This window comes from Monodelphis domestica, chromosome 2, assembly GCF_027887165.1.
Source record: "Monodelphis domestica isolate mMonDom1 chromosome 2, mMonDom1.pri, whole genome shotgun sequence".
Classification (NCBI taxonomy): Eukaryota; Metazoa; Chordata; class Mammalia; order Didelphimorphia; family Didelphidae; genus Monodelphis; species Monodelphis domestica.
In genome coordinates, this window is record NC_077228.1 from 459,043,268 (window position 1) to 459,069,350 (window position 26,083).

General features: G+C 37.1%; 1 protein-coding gene across 4 annotated transcripts in view; it reads right to left on the minus strand.

The window, feature by feature from the left end:
- The window catches only part of LOC100032876 (rho GTPase-activating protein 29), a 76,366-nt gene that overhangs the window by 42,656 nt on the left and 7,627 nt on the right, over positions 1-26,083 (minus strand). For 3 of the 4 annotated variants that reach the window (XM_007484997.3, XM_007484996.3, XM_016429038.2), the window contains exon 3: positions 530-673. The exons of the other annotated variant lie outside the window; for it this stretch is intronic. In XM_007484997.3, coding sequence (XP_007485059.2) covers positions 530-673 — 144 coding nt within the window. The remainder of the gene's footprint in view (positions 1-529; positions 674-26,083) is intronic. 4 annotated transcript variants of the gene reach the window in all.

The following is a 26,083-nucleotide window of genomic DNA, read 5'->3' on the forward strand; positions in this document are numbered from 1 at the left end:
GCCCCAACTTCCAAGGCTTCCTTTTGCCCCTAGGATCGAGTAATGATATCTCCCTTGCACTCTGGGGTACACCTGCAGGCAATGCCCTTCCCCCCTGGCCATCCCACAAGGGGGCTCTCAAGAGGCTATTCTAGGCCCATCTTCTGCAGGAAGCTTTTTCTGATGCCATCCAACTGCCAGAGCCCTCCTTTCCCAGGTACTTTGGGGACTTGGTATTTATTCCCTTTCTATTGAGGCTGCAAATGTGCTTGGGGCATTTGCGACTAGAATGTCAGCTCCTGGCAAGTTAGGATTTTAGTTTTGGGGTCGCTATCCCCAGTGGCACGGCCACAAAGGCCTTCATTTACTTCATTTGAGGGAGACACTTTTAGTATTTAAGAATGGATGCTGCAGAATCTTCTTTAGACAGTTAATATTCCAGTAGTTATCTCATGAGGTATGTAGACTTCGGAGAATACAATTTATTATGAAGCAAAAAAAAGGAAAGGGTGTCATTTTGAGTTTTCCAAGACTATAGCCAGTCTCTTACCATTCACTTTGGCCACAACTACTCCTGCAGCAGTAAGAATGTCATCTGAATTGAAGGTTTGGTGTTTGTTTACAAAGGCTTTAAGAACCTGCAGCAGCTCTCCCACACGTTCCTGAGCTACATTATGGAGACAATCTTGACTTTCTGAAAAGGAAACATATTTGCTATGATATCAAGAAAAAAGAACTGAGTAAAAACATCATACTTTTTGGTGAAGTTGACATTATATATATTAAAATGGGGGGAGCTATTTGGAGGAATATTAAAGGTGAAACTTTAGTCTACTGAAAAAGCAAATTGGTTTTAATTTATTGACGACTGCAATTCAGTATAATTTATCCAATACTAAAATTCAACTCCAATGCCTCATTGTGGCACTACATAAGGGTGTCCAAAATCTTAGGGTCCTTATAATGGGGGATACACTTCTTGAATGATGTAGCTTAGAATTTTGCAGGAGAGCCACACAAACATCTCAAGAGTTGACTGTATTCAAGAGTATTCTAGGCCTTGAAGGGGATTTATGAATAAACTAATCCCTGACTTCAAAGAACTATAACCAAGGAAGAACAACACACACACACACACACACACACACACACACACACACACACACACACACAAACACACACAAACATAAAAGTTCACAGAGACCCAAACTGATCAGAGTCACAGCTTAGAGGTTTCAGCTTACTCATTTCTATGCTTTTCTATTTTCCCCTCATGGAAGTCATTCTTAGTTTATTATATAAATAGAACATTTTCATCCATTTTCTCAGCATATATAAAAGGCTATAATAAAATCAAATACTATCCAGAGGGGGAAAGTTCTACCTCTAAATAGTTGAACAAATAGCAGTAAATAAATGTAATCAAATGTTAGGCTACAAGAAATGAAAAGCAATTTCAGAAAAACTTAGGAAGACTTCTATGACCTGATACAGAGTAAAGTGAGCAGAAACAGGAGAATAATTTATACAATTATTATATTGCAAAAAAAAGAAACCATTTTGAAAGATTCAAAAACTCTGATCAACAAAGTGGCCAACTACAATTGGAAGGGACTGATGTTGGACACTACCTACCTGCTGACAAAAAACATTGGATTCAAGATTCAGGATGAGACATAAATTTTCAGACAATGACCAATGTGGAAATACGTTCTTTTCTGAGGAATTATGCATATTTTTTCCAGAAGGCTCATTATTCATTCTTAGTCCTTCCCTCTCCCATAATTTGGAGGTCAGTAGGGATAAGGTAACTCTCTTCCAAAAAGAAAAAGATCACAAGTATTTTTTTAAATACAGAGAAGCCCATAGTAGCACTCTTTTTTTCCTTCTGGTAATATTTTACTAATTACATGATAAGAATTTTTAATATTTCTTTTCTAAGAATTTATAATCCAAAATTTCTTTCCCTTTCTCTTTCTCCCTGTCCTTCAGAGGGCAGATACCGATCTAAGTCACACATGTGCTACCATATTCATTATGTGAAAGACATATTGCACAGGCAAGACAAAAGTCATGAAGGAAAAAGAAGTGAAGAACGGTGCGTTTTCATCTGCATTCAGACCCTCTCAGCTCCTCTATGGCAGTAAATCGCATTTTTCCTCAAGTCTCCAGGTAGTGCTCTTGAGAGTAATAGGAGGGTTAGGGGCAACTACATGGTTCAGTGTTGCAGGAGCAGGCCTGCAGATGGGAGGTCTTTTGTTCAAACTGCACCTCAGACACTTCCTAGTTACACAACCATGGGCAACTCACGTAAGCGCAATTGCCCAGTCCCTACCATTCTTCTGCCCTCGATCAATATTTAGTATCAGTTTTAAGACAGAAGAGAGTTGAAACAAAGAAGGGGAAAGAACGGTTAGAAAGAAGGGAGAGCTTAAGAAGGGAAAGATCATGAGATCTGTTTTGGACATGTGGAGTTTGAGAAGTCTAAAGAGCAATTGGGGATGTCAGATTTGAGCTCAGAAGAGTCAGTCAGTCAACTGTCATGTATTAATGCTAGTTAAAGGCTATGAAGTGCCTACTCTGTCAGGCAGTGTGCCAAGTACTGTAACTAAAAAGGGCAAAAAACTGCCGACTTCCAAGGAGCTCAGTCTGAGAGAGAAGCCAGTGTGGAAACTATGGACAAAGATATCTACAACACTGTGGGACAGGGAGACCCTAAGACGAAAAGGGGGCCTGAAAAACCTACCTCATAGGATACAGGACTGCAGCTGAGACTTGATGGAAGGCAGGGAAGCTAAGGCTAGAGATAAGGAAGGAGGAGTTGCAGGGATGAGGGACCAGCAGGGAAAACTCTGAATCAAGAAAGAGGAGTGTTATATTTGAAGAAGGGCAAGAAGGCTAGATTCACTTCACCAAAAAGAAAAGGCAAGTCTTAGAAGCCTGGAAAGTGTGAAGAGTGAATCAAACTCTCTTTCTACATCAACCAGCAACTTCTAAGTGAATCAATCAAAAACTTCAGTACCCCAACTTGGTACCTTATCAGTCACTAAGTATGAGAGTTCACAAGTCACTTGCTAGAGTGGGTGACAACTCCAGAGACTACTGCCCTTGGGCACTGCTAGGCAAATTGAAAGACTGCCATTGGTTCCTGTAAAGTGGGGGAGCGACAGAAAGTGACTTCGAGAAAACTGCTTTGAAAAGGCCAGCTCAAGGATTCAGTCTCAGACTCCGGACTGGAGAAAGAGACTCTGTGCATCCCGCAGTGGTGAGTGCAGTGATTCCCTCCTTGGTTCTTTGGTGAGGAGACCTTCTCTACTCATTGGAGCTTTGCTGGGACACTCTTCAGCAGGAGTTCTTGGTGGTCTTAGCCTCGTGTGCACTGAAGCTTCTCAGTGGATTCTTTAGCATCTCCTGGTTCTTTGGATTTTGGCTTCCTAATTAGGACTCTGGATTCTGGTGAGATTTGCTTTCAGATTCACATTTGTGGTCCAGAGACATTAGCATTAAACTCAGGGTATTGGTAGTTAGGCAGTACATTCTATCTCTTTATCTACATTTTTCCACTTTCACTCTTTCCACCTCTTGGTAAGTAAAACTGCTGAAACTAATTTTTACTCTACCTATAATATTTTTAAATCAGCAACCACAATAGCACTTTAGAATTCTCATATTTAGCATGAAACCTAAATTTTAAATTCCTATAAAAGCTAAGAAAGGGCCAGATTTAAAGAGATTTACAAGTCAAAGAGAAGATTTTTGAGTTGCTCCTGGAGATAATAGGGAATCAAGGGGGTGGAAAGAGTAGGGGTAGCCCAGGATCTTGCTCCTCTCTTTCTGGGAATCATTAGTATAGAGATCATCATTGAACCCTTTGGAGTATCTGAGATCACCAAGAGGAGAAGAGACAATGTTCAAAACACAGAGCTTCAATCAACATGGAAAAAGTCAACAGTGATGTGCTTGCTCTACTCAGGAAAGGGTGGAAACACCACTATCCTCCCAGTTTTATTTACCATCATATTGGTCATCAACCTTCATAACACATAACAACACACTTTCTTATCTATGATAAAGTTCTCTAAAGATTTTCTAGGTTAAATTTCATCGTGTCTATTCATCATGTCCCTCCAGACACACAAACATACTTCTCTGCTATCGTCCTGACTTGATATTGTTTACCCCCACTCCTCTTCAACTCTGTGCAGGCTCTGGAACAATAATGAACAATAATCATTTCTAACACTGCTTCCAGAGAGTACATGTGAATCTCTTGTCCTAAGAATTAATTTATCAGTCCTATGACTCCCCAGATCTAAATGCCCTGCCTTGGTCACACACTGTCCCTGCACACCCGCTCCCCGTTTATTGTCTCCCCCCCATTAAATTATAAGATTCTGGAACTCTCTTTTGTATTTGTATCCCATTACTTAGCATGCTGCCTGACACATAAAAATGGTTTTTATTCATTTACTTATCATAGTCAAATAAGAAAGGAAGTAATCTCCTGAAAGAAAGGGACATGTGAAGTACACAAGGTCAAGAAAGGAAACTTTGAACAGATATCCTCAGGCAGAGATGCCAACACGTGGCCAGGAGCCAGGAGGTCTGCAAAACTTAGGGGTGGGAGGGAGGGACACACCAAATTAAAGTGTAATTAGAAAACGTTTAAGAAAAGAAATAAAAATATAAGAAGACATATAAAATGCTGAGTTCTGATTTTCTAAGGAAGGAAGTGGCTTATAACTTTACTACTGTAGGGAGGGCCAAGGAGAGTCAAGGAGAAAAGAAAGGATTGTCATACAGTTAGTTCAAAGGGCCCCAGTTGTGAGTCAAGTGTTGATTCTGATAGATGAATGTATAAAAGAAAAGGTAAATAAATAAATAATGACTATGTGTAGACACTTGGGGATTCAAATACAAGCAAGTAAGCTGCTCCCTGCCCTCAAGAAGCTTATATTCTAATGGGAAAGGGGAACTAGAAAGGGGAGGAAAAATGTGAATAGTGACATGGAACTGAAATACAGTTCTAGGCAATAGAAGACAGATCACATCTATTATTGGAGCCCATGGAGGGCAAACCATGTGATCCTGAGCAAGTCAGTTACTTTGTCAGGGCCCCCAATAAGACTATAATCAGACAATCTGCATCTCTAGCTGGGAGTCAGACGGGGCTTCCAACATCAAGAGTTTCCACACCTAAGTGAAATCAGAATCAAGCATAAAGTATTCTAGGTCATTTTAGTGGATGCTCTGCAGTAAGTAGATCAAAAACCGCCCATTTTAATAGGGGGAAAAGTCTTAACTGTTGAGACAAAACAATTCAGTGGAAGAAGTGAACCACATCACTACATAGAGAACTGCTGAGAGCTCTGCTCCTCAATTCAGAAGGCCTGGGACTCCCGATTCTGTTCTGACTTTCAAAACAATAATCCAGAATGAGAGTTAACTTTTCTCTCTTTGTAGTATTTATTTCTCTCAGAGAATATAATGCATAAGTGATTTGGAAACTATACAAAAATGAGCTATTATGATATGCCCCTCTACTACTTTAATCGCTTTAAATATATATGATTGTTGCCTCTGTGTTCCTTTTGGGGGCCAGAAACAAAAAGATGCACATACCACACGAACATACACACTCAAATGTTGGCATTAATATGAAAAGTCTACTATAGAACCTATAGTGGCTACAGAGAAGAAATAATACCTGGAACAGATGCTGGAAGAGAGAGAATAGTTCAAGCAGAAGAAACTAAATTCTCAGTCATTTTCCATGTAAGATACGCATACCACTAGATATTTGACTTTATGTCTCTCATTATTCATAGAAGTTTGCACTGGAACTACAAAACAAGACTCGAGGGAAGATAATTAAAGGAAATGAAGGCATGTCATAGATTTCAGGGTTGGAAAATCCCTCAGAAGCCATCGAGTCTAGCAGGTAGCTGAATAAGAATCTATGAAAGCAGTAAAGGGTTAGGGAGAGGGTGACTAGATATTTATAATTGGAGAGCGATTACCTAAACTGCACACACAAGTGATCCCATTCCGCATCATCTCCAGCACACTGGCCCCTCCATCATGTCTACTGTCACTATGTTCAAGAGCTCCCTTTCTACTAGCTGCTCTCCTACTGTCCACAAACCTGATCATGGTCTCATTCATTATCAAGAGTCTCACTTGACCAACTGTCCATCCTTTCTAGTTATCATCCTAAAGCTCTCCTCCTTTTTTTAGCTTATCCCTTGAGAAGGCCATCTACACCAGGAACTTCTTAACTCTTGAGTCTGGTTTCCAGCTTCATCATTCAAAAGAAACTGATCTCAAAAAAGTTACTAATGCTCTTTTTTAAAAAAACTGAATGTCATTTTATTTTCAGATCTGAATCCTCTCCTTCCCTCCCATTATTGAGAAGGAAAGAAAAACAGAACCCATTACAAATATGTATAATAATAAAAAACACATTGCTATTAGCCACAGCCAAGAAAAGAAAATATACTTCACCTTGTACTGGGTCCATCAGCACTCTATCTAGAGAAGGGCAGCAGGTTTCATCCTTCTATTGGCCAGAGATCCTAAATATTTTAAAGTTCATTTTTTTTGCAATGTTGTTATTATGGTGAAATTGTTCTTCTGGTTCTGCTCAGATCTTCCTAGATTTCTCTGAAACCTTCCCTTCATTTCTCTCTCACAGAGGAATAATATTCATCACCTTCATATGTCCTAACATGTGACATTCCCCAGTTGATGGGGACTCCTTTAGTTTCCAATTCTTTACCACTTTGAAAAGATGCTATAAATGCTTTGTACATGAATCTTTTTCTTCTTTCTTCAATCTCTCTGGAACATTAGACTAAGTAATGGTATTGATGGGTCAAAGGGTATATATGCACAGTTTGGTAGTTTTCATTCACAATGGGGAGTAGAAAGAGGAAGGAAAAAGGGAAGGAAAAAAGCATTTATACGCAATACCTACTATGTGCCAAATAATGTGCTAAGCACTTTACAAATAAAGAAAAGAGGGTTTTGATGACTGAAAATTGTGAAATTTAATTTTAAAAAAGGGCTAGATTTCTAGAGAGTGATGTTATGTGGAGAAATACCCCAGTGCTCAAAGTTCCTGGAATATATGCCTATTCTCTTATTGATTGAAATAAGTAGAACCAAGAAACTAGTATAAAGGAAACTATAACTTAAAATAAACTGAATGCTAAGAAATTTTAATGATGAGTTGAGCAGAAAAATACAGCTCCTTTTCACTATAGAAATAGGGGTCTATGTCTATGGAAGAATTCATATTTGCTGAACTAATTTTCCCCCATCTTTCTTAACAAAGAAGGCTCTTAGCATAGTAGAGGAGAAGGAATATAATAAAATCAAAGGCATCAATAAAAATTATATGTATTTAAAGAAATGGATGCTACCCCAATAAAGGGTAGAGCTTTTGATCTTGATTACCTATCAGAAACTAAAGAGAGAAAAAGATTCTAAGAAAGATCCATGCATGCTAAGACATAAGCGCTCTGAGTAAATAATGACAAATTTGGAGAAGTCTTCATTGTGGTTTTTACAAAAATTAAGTATGATTTGGAGTAGAGTACTACTCAACTCCCCTTTAAATCTAAATTTTGTTCAATATTTCAGGGCTTTCTAAGAAATAAATTGTTATCACAGAAAGGCAACAATTCAACTTAGTTTTCAAATCAGAAGCAAACATTTATAGTGAGTAAATGAGTGACTTGATAAAGGCATTTTGTTGCTTTTGCATTACTTTTACATTTAAATTCATAGATTAACTCCCATATGGACAAAGTCTACTACAATGCTGCTTTTCATCAATTTCAATATGTTGTATGCACATTCCTTCTACTTTTGTATTAGCCTTCAGATTCCAGACTCAACTAACCTAGACGTGCTCAGTCATGCATTTTAAATCTTTAGACTACATTAATCTTTTAACATACTTTAAAAATATATTCACAGATATTTTAGAGCATTTAAATTCTATTAAAAAACATCTTATAAGAAACAAAGCACAATATTTTGACTTGATATTTTAGAAGGGAATTATGAATCAAGCCTTGGTTTCTTCTGTAATTTTGGATAATACTGATACATCAGGAGTCAGTTATAAGATGATTAATAATAATGAAGACCAATATGGGGCATGGAGTAATCATTACAATGTAAATAGTTTTGTAAGCAAAAAGGAGAAAGGAGAAAAGGTCTTACACAAAAATATCAATTATTTTATTTAATATGGCATCATAGTTAACTTTATAATTTTGAGATTCAGCATTATCAATCAATTCAAAACATCATTTAAGTAAAAAACAGTATTATTTTAAACCAGGTAGTATGGATAATAATATCTTCTTAACATTTTTCTAGCATCAACTTGAGAGGAAATCTGAAACTGACCTCAACAGCCTTTAAAGAAGAAAAAGATTTGGTTCTGAGCTGCATTTTATTTGTACAACAAACGTCTCTGACTTGCAAAAGTAAATCAGCATTTCACAATGACCAACTCTACCCAAGTTTACCTTTTGCTCAGTTCCATTTTAGGAATCCTTATGTTCTTAACTGTTCTTCCACACTACTATCCTCTCCTTCCATATCATAGCCCTGGACCTTGTAGCAGTTCTACACATCATAAAATCCAATAATATCATTTTCTATGAGGAATCTCAGAGGTCATTTGTTTCAGTTCCCTCATTTTTACAGATTAGGACACTAAGCTTCAGAGAGGTTAAGAAACTTGTTCCAGGACACAGATCCTCAGACTTCAAATTCTGCCCAATTTGGAACTATACCAAAGGGCACTAAAAATCTGCCTGCCCTTTGATCTAATTATAGGACTACTGGGTTTATACCCCAAAGAGATACGGAAAAAAAAAAACACAAACCTGTACCAAAATAATTATAGCTGCGCTCTTTGTGGGGGCAAAAAATTAGAAAATGAGGGGATGCCCTTTGATTGAGAATGGCCGAACAAATTATGGTATCTGATGGTCATGCAATACTATTGTGCTCAACGGAATAATGAACTGGAGGAATTCAATGTGAACTGGAATGACCTCCAGGAACTGATGAAGAATGAAAGGAGCAGAACCAGGAGAACATTGTACAGAGACTGATCACTGTGGTACAATCAAATGTAATGGACTTCTCTACTAGCAGCAATGCTATGATCCAGGACAATTTGGAGGGACTTATGAGAAAGAACACTATCCACATCCAGAGAAAGAACTGTGGGAGCAGAAACACAGAAGAAAAAAAAACTGCTTGATCATATGGTTTATGGGGATATGATTGAGGATGTAGACCCTAAATGATCACCCTAGTGCAAATATCAATAATATGGAAATAGGTTTTGATTAATGACAAATGTAAAACCCAGTGGAATTGCATGTCGGCTATGGGAGAGGGTGGGGGGAGAGGAGGTAAAGAACATGAATCTTATAACCATAGAAAAACATTCTAAATTAATTAAATTAAAAAAAATTTTAAGAAGAAAAAAAAATTTTTTTAATTCTGCCCAACGCTGCTGTTCCTTTCCTCCTTTACCCTTCTGCTCCCACAAGCAGACCCTATCTCATGTGAAATGTTTAATCTCACCCCAACCATAGACTCCTTCCTTGCTCCCAACACACAAGCAAATATCTTCTCCAACATGAAAAAAGCAAACCCTTGAACCCTACCATTCCCTCATGCAGTCACCTATGGCCCTATTCCCTTTCACTGCCAAACTCTCAGAAGAAATCGTCTACACTTACTGCCTCTTTTCTCCTTCACTTCTCAAGCCACTGAGTCTGTATTCTAGTCTTACCCCCTCAAACGAAACTCTTCTCTAGAACTTTTCATTGTCAAAGCTAATGGCCTTTTCTCAGTTCATATCCTTCCTGACCTCTTTGAAGCATGGCACCACGGTTGGCTGCCATGTTCTCCTAAAATACTTTCTCCTCTTGGGTTTTTTGTGAGTTTCTTTGGTCCTCTTCCTGTCTGTATTACTGTTCCTTTCCAATTTGCTTTGCTGGATGATTGTCCATATCATGCCTGGGAACTGTAGGCATTCCCTAAGGCTCCTTCTTGGGGCTTCTTCCCACTTTCTCCTCTCTAGGCAGCTCTGATGCCACTCTTGACTCTTCACTTTCATCACCCCCAAAGAACCACAATCACTTCCTAAACTTTTTTTCCTTTTTCTACCCAGCATCTCTCCTGTCTGTCTCCTAACTCCAGTGCCACAGCCAGCTCCTTCTCTCAAGCCCTCATCCTCCCTCTCTGGGATTGTTACAGTAGCTACCAGCCACCCCCCAAAGTTGGGTCTTTCTGCCCCAAATCTCTTCCCTCTCTAAGCCATCCTAGGACCTAGCCACCCAAGTACTTTCCCTCAAGTGTAGGTCTGGACATGGCTCTGATGTGCACAAAGTTTTGATCAGTGCTATTCTTAATAAAACTCAACCTCAGACCTTCTCTATAGTTAATAAAACAAGACTTCATTATGGATCTGGGACAGCACATCCCCTAGGCTTTTCTACTTCCTGAGGTAGGAATGTGCCCCCTCCCTAAGGGTTAGAAGGTGTGGGCATGATGGAAAACCTATGAAATGTGTGGCAAACAGGGCACATAGAGACCTGGGGGGTTGGGTGGGGGAGGGTCCTGGCAGAGTTGCTCCCCTCCCGGTCTCCACTGAGCCTCCCTACCCCTCTACACTTACTTCCTCCCCTGGGCAGAGGTCTCCTCTTCTGCCCTCTGGCTGGGCCCTACCCCCTAAAAGATCTCCATTTTCTTCCTTCCTCCCCTGCCAGCCACCAATCTGGGAGATGACTCTGCTTCCCCCAGGCTAAATGAGCTCCCTCAGACTGTTGTTGGTTTTTGGGAATTGTAACTATTTGTAGTAAGAAGGGCCAGTTGGTTAACTTTGTAACAAAAGTTAATGTAGTCTGGGAAGAACAGTGAGGAAAACTCAAAATCTACTTTCCCCTTAATATGCCCCTGGCCCACCTGGTGCACCACTGTAATGTAAATATAAGCAGCCTAAAAGGCCCCCACGTTTGCAACTCTGGGACAGAACCTGACTCTGCATGGGGCTGCATTTGAATCAGACTGGACAAGGCCATGCACCCTGTGTGGTAATAAGAACCTCCCCACCAGCCTTCTTCCACATCCCAGTCTCCTCTGGCCAAGGGAAGTCAAGCAGCAGTCCTTTCTCCTGTACCCCACCAGGCTAGTCAGCAGGTGGGAGGAATCTTGGGGAGCAGGGCCCCACAGCAGGTGGTCTCTAAAAGGCTCCCCATCACTGATATGGGGTTAACTGGTTGATGGGCAGCTCCCAAATCTATACAAATAATACTTGCTGGTCATCTCAGACAGACCTGCCCTCCCTTAACAACCCTCCTAGATGAATTCCAATTAATTCCCAATTGCCTGGAACATCAGATGAACTCCAATTTTGATCCTTAAAGTATTTGCCAACCTGGCACATCCGCCAGCCAAGTGAGGACCTTGTGGCCTGGCCTATTTTTCTCAGGAAACAGGCCATTCAACCTACCTTTTTTATTTTTTTTTAAACCTTAATTCCATCCCTTACCAATATTGTGGATTGGTTCTAAGGCAGAAGAGTGGTAAGGGCTAGGCAATGGGGGTTAAATGGCTTGCCCAGGGTCACACAGCTGGGAAGTGTCTAAGACCAGATTGGAATCCAGGACCTCCCAACTCTATCCACTGAGCACCCCAGCTGCCCCCTCAACCTACTTTTATAGTTGCATTACATATTACTCTTCTTCAAGCACCCTAGGGGTCCAACCAAACTCATCTGATGGGAAGTCCATCTTCTTTCATCTACCCTCTGCACAATAGCTGGGGGAGCCAACTGGGTAGCTCAGTGGATTGAGAGCCAGGCCTACAGACCTAGGTCCTAGGTTCAAATCTGGCCTTAGACATTTCCCAGCTGTGTGATCCTGGGAAGTCACTTGACCCCCATTGTCTAGGCCTTATCACTCTTCCGCCTTGGAATCACAGTATTGATTCCAAGACGGAAGGTAAGGGTTTAAAAAAAAAAAGGGCTTGCTATTCAACATATATAGACAATTAAATATATGTAATAACAAAAGCTATTCTCCAATAGACAAGTGGTCAAAGGATATCAACAAATCTCAAAATAACTGTACATGATTGACAACAAATCACTAAGAAGATGAGAAAAAACAAATCAAAGCAATCCTGAGGCTTCACATCTGAAAACTGGACAAAGATCATCAATAGTAAAAAACTAGAAGGATTTCAGGAAGATCTGAACATTACTGTGCTGTTGGTATAGCTGTAAATCAATATAAACAAAAATTTTGAGAAGCAATATAGAAATATGCAAATAAAATGACTACCACAACTTTGGACCCAGAGATTTCACTATTAGTTTTAGTTTTGGCAAGGAGAAGGTCTCCTCATTATTAAACAATGTAGGAAAAGAAGAGAGAGCAGGAGATGATGTCAAAGGGTTTTAAGATGAAGGGGGTGACCTCACTTCTAAAAGCTTAAATTTTTTCCTCCCAAACCATGGAGATGCTAAAGGGGTGGGGGAACCCCTTGTAACATATTATTGTAAAGGCATCTATCTTCCCAAGGTTGTATAAAGAATCAAATGAGATAATAATGGCAAAGCACTTAGACTAGTGCTGGCACATAGTAAGTACTACTTAAATTTTAGCTATTATCATTATTATTACTAAGGACTAGAATAAAACATCAGAAACTATCTTTCATGTATTTATATATTATAAAACCTCAAATACAAATACAAAACTTAAAATTTTCCATTGAAAGCTCAACCAATAAATTATACTAGGTCGTTATCACAAAATAAGCTCTTGCCCATAGTCACCCAGATTTTACATTAGATCTATAAAAACTTAATAACAATGTTTTTGTACTAAATGTTCCCATACCAAATAATCTCCAGATTGCATGCAACAAAAACTATTAAAATAATTAAATCTAGCAGAGGAAACATAAACAAAATCTTATGGCAAGGGAATGAGGCACATATACTCAGCTGTCATTCCATCTGCTACTGTCACTGTAATAAGGATGTTTTCAATGAGGCTACAGCAGATGAGCTTATATCCTAACTTATACTACAAGCAGTAGTTACTATTAAATTAGATGTAGAGTATGTATAATCTTCCAGAAAACACTAATCAGAAAAGAATAAAGGTAAGTTAGAAACTTATGCCAAAACCATTTCTGACTCTACCAAACTAGAGATGATGATAATAGCAAAATAAATAACTGCTTTAAGTTGTATTTTACATGCTGCTTTCTAAAAATGAAAAGTAAAGTCGTAGGGTTATTTTTAAAGATAATAACAATTTTATCTCACATTTAAATCTTGCAAATATTTAGATTTACCAATATCTATAGCCATCAATATTTGCATGTAGATATTGCAAGGATTTTTTCCTAAAGTATTATGTTACAAAGATAAAGTTTTAAAAAGGCACTGAGCAAGTTGTTTATGGTAATGTTTTTCCTGCAAATATTTTTTCTTGGTTTGACTTTTTATTAAATATATTTTTCTGAAAATTATACCTAGAAAAAAATCATGTTTTGTATAAGTGCTTAAGAAATGCTTGTTAGTTTTACAAAATTTCACCCTGTTCTTTCCATGACATTACTCAACATATAAACATAGTTTGTAGTACATGAATTTACAATTTAAAATGAGGGAAATATTAAAAACTAGGAAACTGTAAACTAGTGCTTACTATTGAAGGACCAACTAGAAGCAAAAACTGTGCATGTGAGAAATAAGACAACTAAGTAATCCCTTAAAAGTTTAAAAATTAATTAGAATACTACATTGGGTGATTCAAAAGTTATAATAAAACCAGTTTGTACACCAAAATTATGAAAGCTTAAAACTAAACTAAAGAGGGTAATTAGGTGGCTCAGTGAATTGAGAGCCAGGCCCAGAGGTGGGAGATACTGGTTCAAATCTGACCTCAGACACTTCCTAGCTGTGTGACTCTGGGCAAATTATTGCCTAGAGATCTTACTGCACTTTTCTGCCTTGGAACCAATACACAGTATTGATGCTAAGATGAAAGGCAAAGATTAAAAAAATAATAATAAACTAAGACCTTTGGCATACTCTATGTGTTTCACTTTGATTATTGTAAATTGGTAACTCTAAAATGACTACTTTAGATCAAACTCTTTAAAGGGAAAAAGTTACCATAGTTCCTTCCAGAGAAGCTGTGCAGTCACAACAGGAAAATAAGAGCTGCTAGTGATCATACAGGGAAACTACTACGATGTCAGAGACAAGATGAGGAGCCCTAAAGAGAAGAGTCAGTGGAGACCCTTAGTGGGAAGAAGATTGAGACAAGATGTTCAGAGGAGCTGAGATAAACAGGTTTGTCCAGCATTTGCCTAAATGACATGTATCAAATTTGGGAATTTTATTAATTTGGTTATAATATTTTAAATATGCTACTGGATGTCTGCCTAATGTGGTAGAAATAATCCTGACTTTGAAATAAATTAACATATGCTATAAACCTACTATGATACTATGTGTATGACCTCAGATAAATCAAATAACCCAAACTTTAATTTCTTTATCTGTAAAACAAAGAGGCTGATTCACACCAGGAATTGGATCTTAATCTTTTTTTTTTTTTCTGTCAAGAACCCCTTTGAAAATCTGGTAAAACCTATAAATGTCTTCTCAGATTGCTTTAAAATGAATGAAACTGATAGGATTGCAAAGGAAAACAATCATATTGAAATATAATGATGATCAGCTGTTAAAAACAATGTCACAGACTCCATGTAAGAACCACCAACCTAGAACTCTTAAGGTCTTTTCTTTTGGCTTTGAATCAATGACTATGGTCAACCTATAAAAACTGTCAATAAATACTTGAATTGAAAATGCCTTTTAAGTACTTGGTAATCTTGTCATTAATTCATGGTGAATTTTGGAAAAAAAAAATTCACTGGGGATTTCTAAAGATGAGAGGAAAAAATTCCAAAAAAAAACAAAGAATTCCCCAATCAATAGGTCTCAGAGGAAGAAATTAAAAGTATCCAGTCACATGATAAAATGATCCAAATCACAATTGATTAGAGAAATGCAAATGAAAATAACTTCACACCTATCAGATTAGCTAATATGATGAAAAGAAAATGATAAATGTAGGAGATGTGAGAAAATCAGGACACTAATATTCTAGTGGTGGACCCATGAACTGATATAACCCTTCTGGATAGCAAAATGGAACCTCACTCAAAGGGCCATAAAACTATGCATACCCTTGAACCCACTATACCACTACTAAGTCTGTATCCCAAAAAAGATCAGAAATGAGAGGAAAGGGCCTGACTGTACAAAAAAATATTTTTAGTAGCTTTCTGTAGTAGCAAAGAATTGGAACCTGAGGGTATATCCATCACTATCCACTCTGCCACCTTGCTAACACTAGGGAATTTATTTCAAAACAACATAATTAAGGAGCAGCTAGGTGGCTCAGTAGATTGAGAGCCAGGTCCAGAGGTGGGAGATAGTGGTTCAAATCTGGCCTCAGACACTTCCTAGCTGTGTGACCCTGGGGAAGTCATTTAACCCCCATTGCCTAACCCCTAGGCTCCTCTGCCTTAAAACCAATACACACTATTGATTCTAAGACAGAAGTATTTGTAAAAAAAATTAATGAGTATTTTATTTTCTCAAATGCTTTTTCTTCCTCTATTGCTATAATCAAATGGTTTTTTATTACTGTTATTAATGTAATCAATTATGTTGATAGTTTTCCTTACAGAGAGATCCATAGCTTTATAAGAAGCAGCAACAAAGAGTAATAATTGAATATATTTGGGTTCCATTTCCATACTACATCAACCTCAGTGTTAAAAAAAAAATTATATATCTCATAACACAGAAGACACTAACAATTTTTCTTTTGAATAAATGATTATCAGTTTGTATTTATTTCTGTTATTTTAATTGTTCTTCCAAGGAAAAAATGACTAAAACACACTAATCCAGTTATCAACTCATAGAAGCTCAATTTGGAATTAAACCTATTTACAGAACAATCTCACATATATAGGTAAATAAACTTTTGAAATTTAGGAGACTAAAATACCAAAACAAACTTGTGAAACTTGTTATCCATAAGGACTTAGAAGAGCTATAAGACAATCAAAAAGGAATTCAAATAAATTCCCTAAGCGCAGGTAATTTTTAGTTTTTTGTCTTTAATACTCCCAATGCCTAGCACAATACCTAAGCATGAAGTGAGAACTGAACAAATTCTTATTGATTTCAGTGAGATCTCATAATTAGTAAATAGTCAATATTTTTTCCTAAATAATCAATGAGATTTTGTTCTTTGTTATTGAAATTTAACTACCATAACAACATAAACCTAGTATAATTTACCTTTACAGAGACAGTAGGTAATAAATCAAAGACCTCTCAAATCCTGATCTTACCACTTTTTGCTCATACTGTTTCCTATGTTGAAAGGGACTTCTTTTAATTCTTACCTTTCCTTTAAAACCTAGTTTACAATCATGATGGTTTTCCCAATCTTCTCAAGTTAGCTTATGCTTCACAATCACACTATTATCTTCTGAATATATTTCTTTAAACATTTCTATTATTGTATTTTGAATAATAATAACAATTTGCATATTTTTTCCATTATTCTCCCATGAATTTTCTTCCCTAAATTTATATTCATGAGATTTAGGTGAAAAGGGATGATTGAGCTATCTAATCCAATCACCTCATTTTATTGATAGGAAACTGGTGCTCTAAGAGATGAATTAACTCCTTGATGATCATACAGACCCACTAAGTAGCAGAACAGAACTTGAAGTCAGGTCCTCAGGTTCCAAATTCAAGGCTCTTACCCAATACATTACAAATCCATCTATTAAAGACTTAGCGTGGTGTTCTACACAGAATTCTTATGTAATATTTGCTGAACTGATTTCAAGACAGTCCTGCATCAAAAAAGATGTAATTCTTACACAAGAAGGGACATATATCTGGTAGTCTGAAATTTATGAACATATATAGAAATGACTCATTTATATGAATAGCCAACATTAGCCTGCCTCAGAAGTCTTTGCTTGTCCTAATTCTCTCCTAATTTACTCTCCACCATCAGAAATAGAATGTAATCATGCTCCTTTCCAGCAGGGACTATTTAGCTGTCTTTGTATATCCAGTAGCAAGCAGTGTCTGCCATACAGTGGGTGCTTTATAAATGCTTATTATATGCATATTGTTCAAAATGAAATCCATCTTCTAAGCTTCCCCAAAGCTAAGAGTTTACAAATTTGAAAATATTTTAAAAGGGAATTAGGAGACAAGAACAAAGTAAACAATAGTATTTTCAAAATGGACAATAATCCTACTTATTAATAAACTGTAGAAATTTATAAATTTGTAAGCTATTCAGAGCACAAAGCCTTATGATATCCCTATAATAAGATTCTTCAATAATCAATTTCTTTTGAACTGTAAGAGTAGAAACACAGAAGAAAAACAACTGCTTGATTATATGGGTTGATGGGGAATATGATTGGGGATGTAGACTCCTAAATGACTACACTAGTGCAAACATCAACAGCATAGAAATAGGTTATGATCAAGGACACATGTAAAAAACCCAGTGGAATTGCGCGTCAGCTACGGGAAGGGGTGGGAGAGGGGAGGGAAAGAATATGATTCTTGTAACTAAGGAAAAATGTTTTAAATTGACTAATCAAATAAAAATAAATAAATAATCAATTTCCTTTGGCTGATATCCAAATAACAAACATTTAATCCTTGAGATTAATTTTTCATTTGTAAAATGGGAATAATATTTGTCTACCTATGTCAAAGGGTTATTTTGAGTTTCAAATAAGGGAACACACACAGACACACATTTTTAAAATACATACAGGAGAATCAGAATCATCATGTTGGCCTTAGCTATAAAAAATTTCATTGTAAAATAAATTTTAAAAAACATATTGACGTGTTAAAATTAAAATGGGTTTCAATTTTATGTCCACACAAAAACAAATCTTGTTACTACAAAATCTACACAATAGAATGTTCAAGGATTGAGTTTTATTAAGAAGTCCTTCAACAACTGAATTACAACTCAGTTTGCCTCCAATCAAGAAAAATGGAAATCTCTCTTTATTTCCAAAGTTTCTTGTTTGTTCAATTAATTTCCTGGTAATATTGAAACCTAAAATTCAATCTATAGTTTCACCACTGATGCTATTCATTTTGTTTCAGACTGCTTATCAATTGAAAACAGATTAGTCAGTTGCACATTCTGGTTCTCAGGAGCTAACACAATGCTACAGTGTTTAGATTGCAAACACTTTCTGGAAATGTTTAAATAAATAAGAAAGCCAAGGAATTTTCCTTAACTTTTCAAAAGGACCATGCTTAATTACACAGTCTTAATTCAGCTTGGGCACCCTGAAATGGAAAGATCCTGATAACTGTCAAAATACACAAAAATGCTAACAATCTTCACAAAAATATGACAGTATGAAAGAAGGAACAATTACATAGATGGCAGAAGAAATTAACTAAACCAGTGCTATGCCCCACTCTGTCCCCCCAGCCAGTGTGCCCATGCCCCGCCTCCCACTATGTGCAGTGCCCCACCCACTGCAGGGGGAAGCAGCCCTGCCCCTGCACCCAACCACCTTGGGAGGGGGGAAAGACTGCTGCCAGGCTTTGATGGCCCAGGAAGTGGGGAAGGCTGGAGTGGGGTGGCAGGGGAATCAGAGTGCCTTTCCAGACTGGTAGCTGGCAGGGAAGGAAGTGAAGATCTTTTGGGGAAAGGGGGCTAGACCTGGTATTAGGAGAGGAGACCCCACCCCCTATAGTCACTCACCCCAGACAGGGGATGGGAGAAAGGGATGGGGCATGTCCTGAATGCTCTGCTCAGGGGAAGGAGTAAGCACAGAGGGCGGGAAGGGGAGCACCCCTGCATGCCTACAGAAAGGTCACTATGTGGCATCTTTAGCACATGTGCATAGGTTCACCGGCATGAATTCAGACTAAGTATGAACCCACTCAGTTCTAGACCAGGCTCACCACTCAATAAGTGGAATGGTCTATATCCAGTCACTTCACTTCTATGGGCACAACAACTGACACATCTAGAGTACCTACTATGAGCCAGACTGTGCAAAAAGCTTTATGATTATGATCTCATTTGATTCTCACACAAAAATTTCAGGAAAGAAATAACCATTATTATCACTATTTTACATAGAGGAAATTAAGGCAGGTAGTGGTGAAGTGACTTGCCCAGAGTCACACGACTAATAAGTGTCTGAGGCCAGATTTGAATTCAAGTCCTCCAGACTCCAGACTCAACACTCTGTGCACTGAACACCTACCTCTTCCTATTGAAAATGACTGTTATTAGGACTAAGGGGGCATAGAGGTAGGACAGTAGACAGTTTAGAGTAGGGGTCCCCAAACTGTGGCCCCCTGAGGCCATTTATCCCGCCTCCACCGCACTTCCAGAAGGGGCACATCTTTCATTGGTGGTCAGTGAGAGGAGCACTGTATGTGGAGGCACCGCAAAGCACAGCATCGCTCACGTACAGTACTATTTCCGGTGACATAATCCTTTGTGCGGCGCCTTGCTCTGAGAACAAGGTGCCACACAAATGATTATGTGGCTACACAATGGAAGATGTCAGCATGGTGAACAGCAACCTTGGGGAGGGGATTCTACACTGCTGCCTGGTATAGTGGTGGCGGTGATGGGCCTGTGCAAGGTATGACAGGCCCATCACAGCCAACGCTGCAGCCTCTGCTATCCCAGATAGCGGTATACAGATTTGTTCATAGTTTTTTTATAGTCCGGCCCTCCAATGGTCTGAGGGACAGTGAACTGGCCCCCTGTGTAAAAAGTTTGGGGACCCCTGGTTTAGAGTTTAGAGTCAAGAAGTATTCTTTTCTTGAGTCTGAATCTGGCCTCTGACCCTCACTAGTTGTGTGACCCTGGGCAAGTCACTTAGCCTTTTTGTTTGTTTTCTCATCTGTAAAATAAGCTGAAGAATGAGATGGCAAACCATTCCAGTATCTTAGCCAAGAAAACCCAAATGGAGTCACAAAGAGTCAGACATGACTGAAAAATGACTGAATAAAAACAACAAAGTCTAAGCCACCATGAAAGGAATATCGCTGCTCTATAAGAAATGATCAAAGCGATGGTTTCATACAAACCTGGAAAGACTTGTATGAATTAATAGAAGGTGAAGTGAGCAGAACCAGGCAAACAGTTGTATAGTAAAAACATTGTAAAGAAAAACACTTTTGAAAGACTTATTAATCTTATTAATGCAATGACCAACCATGGCACAAGAGGACTAATGATATATCATGGTACTCATTTCCTGACAGAGAGGTAATGGACTCATGGTACAAAATGAAAAATCCATTTTATTTTTGGACATTCCAACAATATAAAATTTTTTGTATGACTTTATTTTGTTAATGGTTTTCTTTTTTATTCCATGGGCTGGGGTTGGGTGGGGATGGATTTAGTAAAATTCTGGCAAAAAAAAGAATCACTGGAAGCAATTTTTTAATGCAGAAGAGAATTGAAAAGGAAGATCAGAAGGCAACACAAACATGATGGTTTAGAAAGAAAGAAGATTAATTATATACTTTAAAAAAAGCAACTATACCCAATAGATTACAGTTGCATATATTATGCTCCTTTTTTGTTCTTAAAAATTTTTAATGGATTTGTGAAATTAGACCTATTTCCTGCACAAACAGATGTAAAACACCAAAACTAGTTGAAAATGCAAAATTCCGGTCAAGATTAAGATGCTGCAAGATTCAAGTAGGTTTTTTCCATTTGTGAAAGGATTTACTAAGATTTAATATTGAATAGTTAATTCCTGGTTCCATGCCTACTTCATGATTTGCTATAAAAGCAATATATCATTCTTCACTAAAAATGTTCTACCTTTTCCCCAGGACACTAACTAAAATGGGACTTGGGAATAAATCAGCAGAGGATATTTATGTGACAAGAATTATGTTTTTACAAAGAAAAAGAATGTTCTTTTAAATACTATTCTATCCAGAAGTCTTCAGTGACATTATAGAACTTATTTAAATTTATCTGGAAATCAACAGACCAATAACTCATTTAGAGAGTTTCTAGACAAATGATAAGAAAAAGGAGGTAAAGCAAAACTGTGGTCAAAAATTGTGTTAAAATTCATTCATCATTCTTGGTTACCTGAAATGTCACAACAATAAGATATAGATTGTTAGTTCTCCTTGAAATTATCTTCATTTGAGACAGTGGTTACCTCTAAACATCAAATGCACAACTTTATTTACAAAAAGGTTGCTCAATTCTAGTGTAGAAATTAGATTAACTTGCTAATAGTACCTTTCTTTAAACCCACTATGAAGCAACACAAAGTGTTCAATTTACTTTTCAAGAATTTAAACCATTCCTTAAGAATTAGCTCATTCAGAACTCTCTTGGAGTTCTAAGCAGATCTCTTTGAAATGGGTTTTGTTCCTAGGAGAGCTTAAAGCCATTAAGAAGCTGTGCTCCCCTCCTTGGGAATACCAAATATGCTCTACCTAGCACAGGGGCAAGCAGTCCCCAACTTATGAATGGGTTCTGTTCCAAAAGTTCATTTGGACAAATCACTTATTTGAAACTCAGAATGTATTCTCCCATGAAAACGATGTGATAAATAGTGGCTGGACTCTCACAGCAGCACCCAACAAAGCTCAAATCCTCCTGGGCTTGCTCATCTCTAAGCCTCTGCTCAGAACCCTCAACCCTTTCAGATCCCATAGCCCTTGGCCTTTCTTGGGGCTAAAGGGAGGGAAAAGGACTTCCTGGGAAGAGTTTCCATGGAAGCTACAGCCACAGTCACAGCAGCTAGCCAGAAAGAGGCTTGCCTGATTAGATTGCAATGCACACAGCAATGACAGAGGGAAGTGGGTTAAGCAACATCAACAACCTTCCCTCACTCATTCAAAAATCATTTATTAATGACCAGGCCCCGAATTAGGGACCTGGGCCTACAAAGACAAAACTGCATTATCCTTTTCTTACATAGTGATGGGATAGAAGGGACATAGAGAACAACAGATACAGAGTAGTGTCCATAGTGTCCATGGTAAATTCAGGCTCCTGAGACAGGAAAACAGGAGCTATCAGCATCTCTAGACTATCAATTAGCAAAGATTCCTCAGTTTAAGATTGCCAGTGTCTAGATCTCCATTACATATTTCCAAGGGAAAGAGCTCCATTTTTCTACTCCTCAATTCTACTCCAGCAATGGTGATCAAAAGCAAGTTCTCTATAGAACTCCAGTTGCGAGGGGTCTTGGTCCTGATGGGCAATGCATGGCAGCAGGCGACAATGACAAGAACCCTAGATGTGGAAGATCTGGAAGAACCCAAGTTCACATCTTTGTTGTGCTCCTGCTATGGATGTTTGACTTGGACCAATTCACTGAACTCAGGACCTGACATTCCTTTTACCAAGTTTAGAAAAAGTTTCACTCTACTTATATGGAATGGGAAGGCCATTAATGACCGGAAGGAATCAGAGAAATCTTCAGGCTTCTATGCTGGGTTTTAAAATAAAAGGAAGAATTCAAGGAAGGCTATTCCAACACAGTAAACAATATAGAAAAGACAGAATTGGAAAAGGGAAGGGGTTGTTCTGGCGACAGGGATTACTAGAGTATAGAGCAGAAGTAGCATAAGATGCAGCAGGTAAAGGAAGGTGGCATCTAAAAGCCTTGAATGCCAGGCTGAGGAGGATTAACCACATTCAACAGGCATTAGGAAAACCATTAAAGAATTTCCATTGGAAGTGACCTACAAAGATAATTCTTCCTCCCCTCTGCTTCACAGTTGACACTGTCAAAGAATTCATAACCTATAAGACAATCTTTTGTTTAGAGGACTCTATAGATTAGTCCTCAACAAGAACAAATAACATATTTGGTAGTCAACCCCACTTGTTCTGGTTTCCTAATTATTTAAGTTCTGTTCACATAGTAAGAGGAAAGATGTGGATGAAGTCAAGAATAGCTCACCTTTACAATGCATTCTTAAGTGTTACAAATCTGTTAAAGGCACATTGAAAAATATGAGCCTTATAATTAGAAAATGACTTCAAATAAAATTTCAAAATGAGACATAAAAATCTAAAGCACTATCAACTATATAAAACTTATTTAGGAAGCTAGATGCTCCTGAAAATTTTTTATCAATTAAAATAAATTAGACTGTCTGACTGAAATATTCAATAATACACACCTCAAGGTAGTCACTAACCACAAACTAGAATTAGTAGTTATGCCAACAGTATATTCATCTTCTGTGTTGTAATTAAACTTTAAGCACAAACATAACTGAGTGCTTTCATATTTTAATGTAAGATACAAAACTGACCCTTGTAATTATTCAAAATGTACCTTAATACTAGAAATCAAAAACTGCAGCTTCACATCTACTCTAAGTTTCAAAAAGATCTTCTACTAAAAAAAAAAACCTTCTACTAAAAAGAAATATTTTAAAAAGCATTTTCTATATAGCCATCTCTTTTATCAAGGAATAGAGTATTATAATCTCACGTCAACATTGCTACCAATTTAAAATTTAACATTCAGAGGCGACCACAATGTAATCTGTTAGAATATCATGTGCAAAATATCCTTTAAAGAAATTTGCACAAAAGAACAAATACGTTTTTAAAAATCAGTTCATCAGCACTTTTAAAGTTAAGAATCCTATTCTTGATGTCAGGGTTCAACCAACACTGTTTACAAACCCAGCACCATAAAAATACACATTTTTTAAAAAGTTCTACCTATTTCCTAAATTGAATCAAAGATTCGATATTGATTCTGTGTATTTGGCAAACAAAATCTTTATTTCTACATCAATTATTTTACCTGCTGAATAGTAAATATTCATATTAAGCTATATAATTTAAAAATTTAAACAAAAATATGGATCACATAATAACAGAATATGTTATCCTATTTCAAACCCATTGTTTCAGAAATGAAAAAACAGAGGCTCTTAAAAATAGTTGTATGGTTTGTCCAAGACCACATGGCTTGCTAAAAGAGCCTAGGCCCAACTCCAGTCTTTCCTTTCCATTACACATCATGCTTTATTACATGATTGAAATTTAATCTACTCAGACCAAAGAAGAGTCTGATCCACTAGGGTATAGGAAAGAGTTTAAAAATAAACTAAAAAAATCATATTTGTAAAGTTTAATTCTTCTGAGTTAATTTACTACTAGCTCTCCTTCCAAATTTTACCCTTAAAGTTACAGAAGTACAATTGCAAAGTGTGCTTCACTAACTTCCTCTCAGGCCTACCAAAGAAAGAAATGTATTTTTCCAAATATCATTAGATGAGTTGCACCACATATGGAGTTAGTTTATGGGGGAAAATATCTATACATAATTTTTAAATGGAATACAAGAGTCCTTGTTATCTCTGGAAATCTGGCTCAGAAAAATAAAATCTGAATATAAATAAAGTCTCATAAAAGAACATTTATGAGATCCATATTAATGTGATTCAATATCAATTAACAAAATGTTGATAATTAAAAATAAAAACAAAAAATTAAAGAAGGTAACCAAAAGACTATTTTAGTTACATTACAAATGAGCAACTATCAGCTCATCTCTAGACTAAATGATGAAAATATTTCAAATCAAAGTGGAAAAGTAATGAACACTGAAAAGGAGGGATATCTTTTCTCTAAAAGGTGGGGGAAAAAAGGGAAAATGTAAGCAAATGGCACTGCACTGCATTCTATTCTCTCACTGGAAGGTAAAACGTACTGACCTTTCGTGATTATTATGTATCCTCAGTGCAGAAAGCCACTTCAACACTAGACCTAAGTTGAAACCTCATAATATTACATGAAGTCCCCAAAATCAACATATATGTAAGCTAGGTTGCTGGGAACAGATAAAAAAAACATACCACTTAACACTGATATATTGTTTTTCATTTTCAAAGCATTTGAGTCATGATCTCATTTTATCTTTACAATATGAGGTAGACAAATGTTCAAAATAGCAATACAAAATGAAAATCATTATCAAGATTAAACAGAAATCCACATTTTAAAAAATGTTCTCATCCTTCAGTAAATAATGCTGTCTACTGTGTGTATAAAATACTACTTTAATTAAAACAAATGCCTTATTAGCTAAAAACCACATGGGATCTCATCACAAAGTATATATTGAACCCCATGGCCCTGAAACTAATTCAAAGGTTTTGCGAAGAGCATTATTCTTTAAATGTACACATTTCGTGTTTTGGCATTAAAAAAACAAAAAAAACCAACTCAACCTTTAAAAGTAAAAAGTGGTAAGAAGTGGCTTTCCCTAAAAACTGGTTACTAAGTTTTAATTTCTTCTAATTTGCCTACCATAAATTTCTGGATGGTCAAAAAATTAAAACCATTATAAAAAAAAAAAACTTAAGTGAGTAGAAGTAGACCAACTTGTTTTAAATTACCAGCATTTTATATTTGTAAAACGAGTGACAAAAGAAAAGAATAAAGGCAGGGAACAAAGGCTAGAATATGTCCTAAATGAAAAACTAACCAACTTACACATATCCGATCTAATCTGACAACTACTGGGTGAAATTTAATACCTTAGATAAAAGTGAGTTTTACTTCATATACAAGTTAATACAGTATTAAAAACACCAACATACCAAATTCAGCTAAGAATAATCCCTGTGTAAAGCCCTGTTTCCTACAGAAAGAGGGACAGCAATCTGACAGTCTCCTACTGGTCACAAGCGTGTCTGTTCATAGCACTCTTTTGCACCTCAAACTTCTTGGTTTTCAAAGCAGAAACTAGCTGCTGTGTTTCTGTGAATCAATGTGCATTTCATGTCATCTGGACCAAACATACTCAAAAGCACATTAAATAATTAACAAATTACCACTTAGTCCATCATAATTATACTTCAAAGTTAAGCTATATAAAGGAACAGGAAAGTTAACCCCATTCTTTA